This window comes from Gymnodraco acuticeps, unplaced genomic scaffold (assembly GCF_902827175.1).
Source record: "Gymnodraco acuticeps unplaced genomic scaffold, fGymAcu1.1, whole genome shotgun sequence".
Classification (NCBI taxonomy): domain Eukaryota; kingdom Metazoa; phylum Chordata; class Actinopteri; order Perciformes; family Bathydraconidae; genus Gymnodraco; species Gymnodraco acuticeps.
In genome coordinates, this window is record NW_022991375.1 from 5,274,024 (window position 1) to 5,284,915 (window position 10,892).

The 10,892-nt window shown below is 40.3% G+C and overlaps 1 protein-coding gene across 1 annotated transcript; it reads left to right on the top strand.

Annotated features, from left to right (window-relative positions):
• Nucleotides 1-3,416: 3,416 nt before the first annotated feature.
• Nucleotides 3,417-9,933, top strand: azin1b (antizyme inhibitor 1b). The gene is made up of 11 exons (XM_034240827.1): nt 3,417-3,622; nt 4,441-4,584; nt 5,063-5,243; nt 5,402-5,575; nt 5,829-6,001; nt 6,203-6,416; nt 6,573-6,647; nt 6,933-7,098; nt 7,229-7,338; nt 7,622-7,839; nt 8,127-9,933. Exons 3-11 carry the CDS (start codon nt 5,142-5,144, stop codon nt 8,200-8,202), a joined length of 1,308 nt encoding a protein of 435 aa, XP_034096718.1. The 5' UTR covers nt 3,417-3,622; nt 4,441-4,584; nt 5,063-5,141; the 3' UTR covers nt 8,203-9,933.
• The last annotated feature ends 959 nt before the right edge of the window (nt 9,934-10,892 follow it).

A 10,892-nucleotide genomic window follows, 5' to 3' on the forward strand; every position in this document is an offset into this window, starting at 1 on the left:
GTCCATATCAGCTGCTCCGTTTTGTTTTCCTATAGCAGCATTATAACTATTTCCGACAGTCCTTGAAGGAAGTGTTTGTTTTGACAGCTCAGTCAGCAAATACCGCTCAATGTCGCCCTCTTCTGGTCATGTGTAACGACTGAACATAGGAATCACAGCCTTTGGGTGACAGTGAATCAAACTGTGCTCTCCAATGCTCATATTACTTTACTGTTTAGTAACACAGGGGAACAAATGGTGTATGTCTCAATCCACAGTAGCCTCAATCAAATGCAGTTTACCAAATATACCAGCGTGATGTCGCGTAGTATAGAAGACAACATGCTTTTCTGACTAATATGATCAACAATTGTTTGCACAGGGGATATACTGTATTAGCAAAATGGTCGAAGGTCAAAGCTCAGTGTTATGACTGAGAATGTTCAAGTGTTTTTCATACTGCATGCAACAGTAACTACATACTTTGTAATGGCATCTGCAGTAGCCTATACTGAAAGGACATGGTAAAACAATGTAGGATTTGGAATGCTGCATTTGAAGAACGAAAACCAAACATTCAAATCGGAGAGGACTGGTACAGCTGCTTTCAAAGGTACTTTACAAAAACTGTCTCACAGGACTGTCGACATGTTTCAAATTGTTGAGTTAAGGCTGTTAGAGTTAGAAATAATGTAACACAGTGAACACAATCCTGGCTAGTGCTGTACTGTATTTCTAGACTGACACAAACAACATTTTGAGAGTTTAAAAAAGGAGAATAGGCCTTATTCCCTGAAGACAAGTCAAAGGAAGCAAGCCAAAACTATGAATAATTCAAATTAATGTCAATTACCACTGTGACGATTCCAAATTGTGTAAAAGGCCTATTGTAAGGTAATACAGTACACTGCCATACATGTTACACTAGAATTAACTTAAGTCTTTCTTGATTAATCTAGGGTTAAAAACGATGTAATACTGACAAAATGTTTTGAGCATTAGTGTCACGGTGTGTGAAGCAGGTAGGACCCAAATGCAGATTAAAGTTCCTTTATTTCAAGGCTAGGTGATAACAGACAGAACAGAACACTCACCGACGAACTAGTCATGACAAAAGACAACCCGACAAAGAGAGACAGAAAACCCAGAACTTAAATACACCCAGGACTAATCACATAAACACGAGACAGGTGAGGAGGGAGGATAAAACACAGAGGTACCAGGTGAACACAATCGGGTAATCGGGGAGGGAAACAGACAGAAAGCAGACAGGCAGGAAACGGGGGTGAACACTTTACAAAATAAAACAGGAAACCCAAAGATAGAAAAAGACAAGAAAAACACCAACACAGACAGATCCTAACAATTAGTGTACTGATAATGTATTGGTACTTGTCACCTGTCTTGTATACAGAAATTAGTACAAATGTGCTGATACTTGTGGATACACCTCCAAATAAGTTGTGTGACAGAACTCTTTGTTGATAGATAAAAGTTTTATTTTGGATTTCTTGGTATGCTGGAAGTATATAGAATTGATTATTCATGCACTGGTTGTTTATATATTTTACTCCGGGCAAATTGAGTTTCCTTCCTGATGACAGTCAAGGCTTTTAACTGAACTCAGCGGAACTGAAGCACAAAATGTAATTTAGTCCCATGCCCGTGGACCCCGATGTGAACCTTGAAGCACATGTATTTTTAAATGTATTTTCATTGTGTTGCGTTATTGAAAATGCTGGTGTTTATCATTATAAGGAACAGCATGTCCACTTAAAACAATAAACAAGCTTAAATGTTTACCAACCTTGATAACTTTACCTGCACAATCATAATTCTGTAAACTAAAGCTGAAGAAAAAAACAAATATAAATCTAAAAAGGCACAATCAATGATTATTAGAATATAATAATGATTTTTATAAAAAATATATTAATGTATATCCCTTCTCTACTGCACACCTTGTTTTTAAATTGTATTTGTCTATGACTTGTGGGTACAGCAATTTATCTTGTGTTTATAGAACATTACACACCATTACTTTCCAAACAAGCCTTGAATTGAATGTCCCAGCTCCAAATAGATTTAGAAGCCAGTTCTAACTGAAATCGTGTTTCTCAGAAATGTGAACTGTATGGACCAATTTGATTAGCTATTCCTATCGTTTGTACCTCAGGGCCAGTAGCACGACTGAACTGCATGAATCCATACATTTAATGTAGTCACTTGGTCTCTAAACTTATATAAGGCTAGCCCTCTGAGAGCATTTAAAATATGAGTATGTCATTCATATAAGACTTTTTCTTGTTGTTAAGACTGAAAGATTCTCTGGGCCATGTTTCTTTTTGTGAACACAGTGTCCTTCAGAGTGACTGTCATAAAACAAATATATAAGCTATAGGACAGACACACAGATGAAGCCATGCAGCGTGTTGCACCAGTGTCACAGACACACAAGTCATACGACTAATATGATAGCTGCAGGCTGAGTTTCTGTGCCAGTTTTTTAGTGTTGTACTGAACTCCTGACCACCATGTTGACAAGATACAATTCTCAAAATTAATTACTTCCGATCAAGCTTCATTTCAGAAAACATTAAATTATCTTGGTTGACAAAGTTTGCCTCAAGGTCTAAAACCAAAAGTTCAACAAGCTGTTGAATCTTAATCCCCCAGATTCCACAAAGCAGAAAGAAATAGGGTCAACATATCAACCACCTATAGGCAGAAGCACATTTTGTATGTTTTTGGCTTTCCTTTATTATGAAAGTGCCACACCATTGTGTACAGTGCAGTTCATTTTAGCTTTATCTCCATTATTGACAAATTATTATTATTTATATATATGTTGTAAATAATATAACCCTCTGAAAGGACCCATTATTTTCATTAATTCAAAATGTACTTTAACTTTACTACTTTATATACCTGTCAGATTGGTATTTTTTTTACTTTTAGTAATATCTTAAATGAGGGACTTTAACTTGAACAAGAGTATTTTTAAAGAGCAGTATTACTATGAACACAAAAAATAACAAATAGTAGCCTACCATATAGGTATAATTTTGTAAAATGTAAAATAGATGAATTAAAAGAAAAATAACTACATAAATAAGGGAAAAACGTCACAAGTTATAACCAAAAACCTTCACATAACTCGCTGAAGGGGATAGTGACACACACATGTAAACACAAACGTGTCTCTTGGTTTTAATTTTCCGACACAAGCATCTGGAGCAGCGGTAGTCTTGACTGATTGACAGTGACGACTGGCCATCTACGGAAAAGTTTACGTTTATGTAACCAGAATAAACATCACAGACTTACCACGGCCTGTGAGATATTCGGAAATACTTATTTGGTGGTATGTTCACAGAAAGGAAGAAAGCTGAATGGTGGAACTGACGATAGGCCCCGCCCATGGCAGTTGATTACCTTTTCCCACTTCCTCTGCTGAGCTCCAGTCCTCCACCACCATCAACAGAGAGAGAAGACGCTATTCAGCCGACCAGAGTCCGTCATTTTACCATATGGCATCAACAACGGCCCTCTTTCTTTCTTACATCGTTGGGCCCACTACTCTTTGAAAATTCCGCCGAAAAAGAGAAGACGATTTTCCGAATCATTCTGGCCGTTATCTCACGTAAGTAAAGCGAAACACTTTCGATTGAGTTGCTTGGATTCAGCGGGCGGACGTAACATGGCGGGCTGCTCTTTCTCCCTTCTGAGCCATACATGACAGGCCGATTCATTGGATTATGTGTCACTTGAAATGTCTTAATGTTGGATCTATTTGTATTAGTATATTATCAAACGATATGAGCGTTAACCCAAAATGTTTCTAATTATTTTATGTCCGTATTTGGGTTTGTTTGAGGGTTATAACAGAATGCTAATATAAGCTTCCCTCGACGTGCTTGCAATAGCAGCTCTCTGAGCCCAGAATATCTCTGTTTCCTCTCCATGGCGTTTCCTGTGCTCCATGCAGCTTCACTTTGACAGCTTCACTGTTAATGACTAGAGTCTGGTTTAGCGTTTCATGTTTGTTTTCCTGACGCAGTGCATTATTAATAATAATAACAATATCTCAATTTTCAATGTGTGACAACATTTGCATAACAACACACGCGTGTTTATTTTATAGACAAGTATGACATAATGTGTAGTGTACTATTTCCGATTATACACAGTTGGCATAGATAATATTTAATAATAATATACTAGGTGTCACGTAAACGGTCGCGAGAGTTGCTATATATTACGCTGGTGAAGTTTTGACCTCGGTGACAACAAATGTGAAACCATAGATAATAGTGGTAATAACATAATAATCAAAATGCCTAACCATGACACTACATTTCATTTGATTTTGCTTGTGATAAATACCTAATACATGTCTTTCCCTTTATGTACAGTGTACTCTTATGTATTTGTATCTGATATCATGTGTTTGTGCTTCAGGGCTCCCCTGTCTCTGCACAGGTGTATGAGCGCTACCCAGTGGGCCTAGGGGCCGCTCTATACCGGGAACAGTTTGACTTCAACGCTGAGCCACCTTGGGATCCTAGCTGATAGTGGGACAGGTCCATCTCCTGACTTGTCCATGTGAGTGATACAGTGTCTTTTACACACCAAACACCTGGCTTGCTTATTGATGTGTATCTTGTCATTTTGTATGTGATATGGACCTTGAGTCTGAAATAAAGATTTAATTGAATTACGCACCTACACACACCTGAAGCAAAGTCCAGCCGGATTGTGGCCTGTGTGGAATTTGGCATACAAACCACGGTGTGATTAAACATGTTTATATGGGTTTAGTAGATTTTGATAAAAGCTCAAGTGGGTGTGTGGACTTTACACATTTAATTATTATACAATAAAGAAAGTAGAGTTCTTGATCTGTGTGCCCAAATGGAACCTTAGTCATTAATGACTAGTTGTTGGTTCTAAACAGTGGAAATGCAACTAATTAATCAGCCATATGGATGCCTGATTACATATCTGTGAAAAACAAACAAAAACAAAGCTTATTATGGTGTTATTAAAGTTCTTTTTGTGTCTCCCTCTATTTTTGGGGCAGGACCCCATTGGCTCAGTCGTGACCCCTTGACTTGTTTATCTGTTCTATATGATTGTCGGCTTAACGGAATACGGTTGAGATGAAAGGACTTGCTGACAATCCCAGCTACATCGTTGAACTCCTGGAGGGAGGAGCGACCCTTGAAAATGTTATTGACGGACACATCTGTGAGCAGGCTCTGGTAAGTTCTGCTGCCCAGCCTTTAAATGTCCTTAGGTTGAAGTGCAAGAGATTCCCAAAATGCCTGAAATGGCTTTCCTGTACTGTCTTCAGCACACTTTGGTTTGGCCAGCTGCTTTTTGCTCTCTGTGCAGCCCTCACCACCTCTTATGTTCCCAGGTGGAGAAGAGTGCGTTTGTGGTGGGTGACCTCGGTGCCCTGATGAGGAAGCATGTGTGCTGGCAGAGTGCGGTGCCCCGGCTCCAGCCCTACTACCCAGTCAAGTGCAACCGCAGCCCAGCAGTCATCGAGGTGCTGGCCTCTTTGGGCCTGGGCTTCGTTTGTGCTAACAAGGTGAGCTTTAAACATCACAGATTCAAATTCAGGTAGCTCCGTTTGTCTTTAAAACAGCTCAGTGCCTCATCCTCTCATGAAAGCATTTGACCATTTGACATTTGGGGAAATGACATTACAAGCACTCAAGTGATTACTTCTCTGCTGATGACTGTTAACTTTTCCATTTCTGTAATACACTCATTATCCCTTTGATTGTTGGGTCTGTTAGATGTTGTGTCCATGTCTTCAACGTGTGTCCTTTTTCCTGCAGACTGAAGTGAGCCTGGTGCTGGAGCAGGGCGTGCCCCCAGAAAGCATCATCCTATCAGGCGTCTGCAAGCAGCTGGCACTCATCAAGTACGCTGCCAAGAACAACGTCCAGCATCTTGTGTGTGAAAACGAGGCAGAGTTGTCCAAGATTTCCCGCCTGCACCCGAGTGCAAAGTAAGTGATCCGATTAGGCAGCAAACCCTTTCCATTAGCTTTTAATCCACCTGCACTCTAAACTATATATAAAACAGACAATTGGGTGCTGTTCCTGTCAAACAAACTTCAAGTTTTGCTTATATCGATGTTTTATTTATCTTTTGATCTCTGGCTCATGTACTTTATTTGATTTGTTGTTGTTGTTGTTGTCTCTTCCAGGTTGCTGCTGCAGTTGACCACTGAGGCCCACGCGGCTGAGACCAGCATGGCCTTTGGCTTCTCTCTGAAGAGCTGCCGGCACCTGCTGGAAGCCGCTAAGGACCTTGGAGTCCAGGTGGTGGGGGTGACCTTCCACATCCCCAGCTCCTGCCAGGACCTGCAGCAGGCCTACACCCACGCTCTGTCAGATGCCCGCTGTGTGTTTGACATGGGGGTGAGTCTGGGGGGAAACATCTTCATTATAAAGTGTTTAATCTGGTAGAATTGAGTAGATATGAGACCTTTCCCCCTGTATCCTGAATACCCTTTTATCACTTGTAATTTCTGCTTCATTAAGGGTAAAAACTGACTGTTTGCTGTTTCTGTTCAGGCGGATCTGGGCTTCAACATGAACATCCTGGACATTGGTGGTGGATTTACCGGCTTAGAGTTTCAGCTTCAACAGGTAAACGGCTGTGATATGTGTGGGATGCATTTATTAGACTGTCAAATAACAATCAATTTACACGTTCAGCAAAGACTTGCCACAAAACATAAACCCCTAACTGAAGAGTACACAAGTGATAAAGCAACACTTTGACATATAGATGTATAATAATATACAACATGATATAACATAAGCTATAGCAATATCATCAGCATCCCATGCTACTAGCAACTATTACAGCTTTAAGGCCTGAAAGTAAAGATGTGATCTAAGTGCACATGTGTTGTAACCTTCTGTGTGCAGGTTGAGTGTGCAGTCAGGCCGCTCCTCGATGCTTACTTCCCCCCCATGTCCGGAGTGCAAGTGTTGGCCCAGCCGGGCAGGTTCTACGTGGCCTCAGCTTTCAGCTTGGCTGTCAGCGTGATCGGCAAAAAGGTGGAGACCCGCCACTGGGACAGACTCACTCAAGGTGAGTTACTCAGCTTCTCTGTGTTGTATAGAAGTGTTGCATAATCATAACAAAGCCAACAGAGGTCAAGTATTCCGTTTGTAGGCATGTTTCTGTATTTCTGACTTGATTGCGCACTGTATTTACACAGGTGTGAGCCACGAAGACACCGAGTTCCTGTACTACATGAATGAGGGTGTTTATGGCCCATTCAGCCACAAGCTGCTGGGGAAGTCCATCGCTGTCCCGTCAGTGCACAAGGTGAGTGGCCTTCCACCCAGGAGTCGACCGCACCCTGGACTGAATGATGAATCTGATAGCAGCTCTAGTTGTTTTAAAAAGAACCCCTTTAGCTACCACAGGAATACAGTCTGTAAATATTGATGCATTAGTTGTTGTTATTTGTCATTGTATTGCAAATAATTTCTTCTGTTGCCGTCTGTAATCATATAGATTTAGGTTTTCTTATAGTATCATTTACCATGTGCATGAGAGACTGTAGAGATCGTTTCCTGTTTTAATGACACTGTTTTCTCCTCACCAGCATGCGCTGTGCGCTGAGGAGGGAGTGTTTCCCAGCAGCCTGTGGGGCCCGACCCTGGATCAGCTGGACCAGGTGGTGGAGCGCTGCCTGCTGCCTGAGCTCAGTGTGGGAGACTGGCTCTGCTTCTCCAACATGGGAGTGTGTGGCCTGGAGGAGTTCAGCTGCCTCTCCAACACCCCCCAGCTGCCCGTCTACTACACCGTCTCCACCTGTGACTGGTGAGTCAGTCAGCATGTGAAGGTTCACTACTCATACAGGTGTAGCAGGAATGTGATGTTTTACAGAGAACTGATTCTATTGCTTTGTTTTGCCCAAAACAACAAGACAATATAAAAACAACAACACACTATAAAAAGTCCCATTTCATGTTTTTATAGTTTTGTTGTTTTTATATTGTCTTGTTGTTTTTATATTGTCTTGTTGTTGCGTGTTGGCACCTTGAGTTCATTGTAATTTCGATGTACCTGTACAATGACAAATTAAAGATCTATCTATCTACATGTAGGTACGAAATGCAGGAGGCCGGTGTGACACTGGACAGCGCCATGAAGAATTTCTCCCTGGTCGAGTACAGTGCGTAACTACCCTCTGCCCCTGTCCCATTACATATTGCACAGATCCTCCTTAGCCCCTCCTTCCACTATGTGAGAGGATGGGTCAGTGAGGTTTTTGGGACAAGGGGCTAAATTAGTCAACATTCCAGCCACCTTGGAAAATGCAGTGTCCTATTATTTCTTCCAGGAATTTGACTTTTTTTTACCTCTCGAAATTGGAAACAATTGGTTATTTGATACCTCAATTGTCTAAAATTTGATCTGGAAGATAATCTTCTCGTTCTCGCTCCTCCCTCCTACGGACTTCTTTCAGCTGAAAGAACTCCAGCTCAAAAGACAATATGCAACAAAATGGACAACTCTTTGGAGATCGAACCCCCTCCGAACATGTTTGAGGGGGGTTTGTTTCCTAAATCAAATCCAGTTTACAAAATGTACACTTGATTCAAATCGTGTTCTCTATTGATTTCTTGTTGACAGTCGTGTAAATCCTGTGTCTGTCCAACATCAACACATTTTGTCTGTAGATGATTTTTGAAGTTTTTAAAAACAGCAATGCCTCGTGTGGATTCTGACCTTCAGACCCCTCACTTTGCATAGTTTAAATGAAATGATGACAATGATGTAACCTATTTCTTTATTGCAGCTCACCGCAATGCATTTTTATTTATTGGATTCAGATATTACTGGGGCAGATTTAAAGCTCCGTCTTTATGTGTGTTTTGCCGAGGTATTATGCTGTGGCCCATCTAACAGTGTTTTTCCTGATAAGATATAAGTGTGTTTTTTAACGCTACATGGATTGTGCTGTGATTACCATTTGTGACCTCAGTGGTTTCCCTTTACTCGAAAGGCATGACGGAAATGCTGTCGGAGATACAGAGAAGCTGCAGGCACCCAAATGCACTCCTTGCCTCTAATAGGAGAGGTTGATCCAGTTTAAAATGCACAAAATATTTTGTAGGTTAAATTATTACCGTGAGATTTAACGGCTCCGTTCTGATTTCATACGAGTGTCTTGCCATGGGATTATTAATCCTTGTTCTATAGGATCTGAAAACCAGCAAAAGATATATTTCTGAAGAGTGCTAGAACATTAACTATCTGTATTTCATTTCATTTCAAACCTTTATTTATACAGATAAATCCCATTGAGATCATTGATCTCTTTTTCAAGGGAGACCTGCTCAAGTAGTTCCACATGAAACATAAAAACATAAATAGAACAACAAAAGGGCATCATACAGCATCATTTACATAATTATCCACATAAACAGGTACCAATAGCTTCCGATTGACTAGCATCCAACCGAGCTTTAAAAACATTTAGTGGCACCAGATTGTTCAGTTTCCATTTAATTTGCAGACTATTCCAAGACAGAGGAGCTGCGCATCTAAAAGCTGTCTTCCCTCCTGTACGTGGCAGATGTCGACTTAACTCATCTATCTCTCACATAAAAGACATTCTAGCTGTACACACACACCTATGTGAGGCCATGCAAATGAAAACAACTTTCTAGACTTTTCCTCATGCCTCTTAAGTTATGAGGGACACGATGCACAGTCTCATGTACAACTAAATGTCTGATAAGGTGACCTGACTAAACTGCAGTTTTTAAAACTCCTGCCCTTGTGTGTAACACATGACTAATGTATTAATGACTTGCTCGTCTAAGGCACTAATGGACCATAGCCTGTTTGACTGTAAATTGTGCTTGTTAAAGTGATTAATTTAATACATTTCTGACTGAAATCATTCATCTTGTGTCTGCGTGATCTTTTGATTTTGACTTTAGATTCCTTCACATGAAGTATTTACTGTTGCTAAAAACACGTGTCTGATCGGCTATGGACCTTGTGTTTGTTGTGATTGTATAAAAGACAATCTATTACAGTTTTTTTAGGGATGCTTGGGCTCAGGTATAAGCGGTCAGGAATGAGCCCTCCGTTATGGCAGAATCATCCAAATAGTAGATAAAGTATTTTAATGTGTAGCGGGGTTAGTACAAAGTCATTAATATAACTTGTCTGCAAGGTTAAGAATTTAAATATATTCCTAAAAAATGATATATTTTTGACAAACTGTCTACACAAGCTTATGCCGGGGACATACATACAACATACAATCAAAGTTAATATAAACTGTTGGTCAAATATAATCAAATACATTCACGTTAAACATGGATTGGGATGAAACTAATCTTGAGAGGGAATTTCTTGTTCTTGTGCATTTAAAGTTACAATTTAGAAGTCACGATAAAGGCTTTGTGAGTCTGGAAAGTTTTGAGTTAGGCCTTTTGAACTGCTTGAATTAACTCTTAAAACCCTTTACAAACAGGGATAGCATCTTATCTCTGTTTAGAGGTGAAAGGTCAAATCAGGTTGTCAGAGTGACCTGCGGGCTAGAGAGGAGAATGGAAGTGTGGGGTATTTTCCACTAAAGCATGAGCTGAGTTTACATGTCCAACCGCCCCTGAATAAAACTCAGCTCTCACCTGCTTGTAAAGCCTTCAGTACGAGCCTTGCTTGATTGAAAAAGCATTATTTACTGCTGATATTTATATACCAGCAATGCCATATTCTGTCGTATGCAGCTTTAGATTTTAAACATCATTAAAATATCAAGGACTAATGTGAAGCCATTGATTTCTTCTGCTTCAAAATGAATGACAGTCACTGGATCATTTCCTTGTTGTTGAATGTGAGAGGATCCCAGC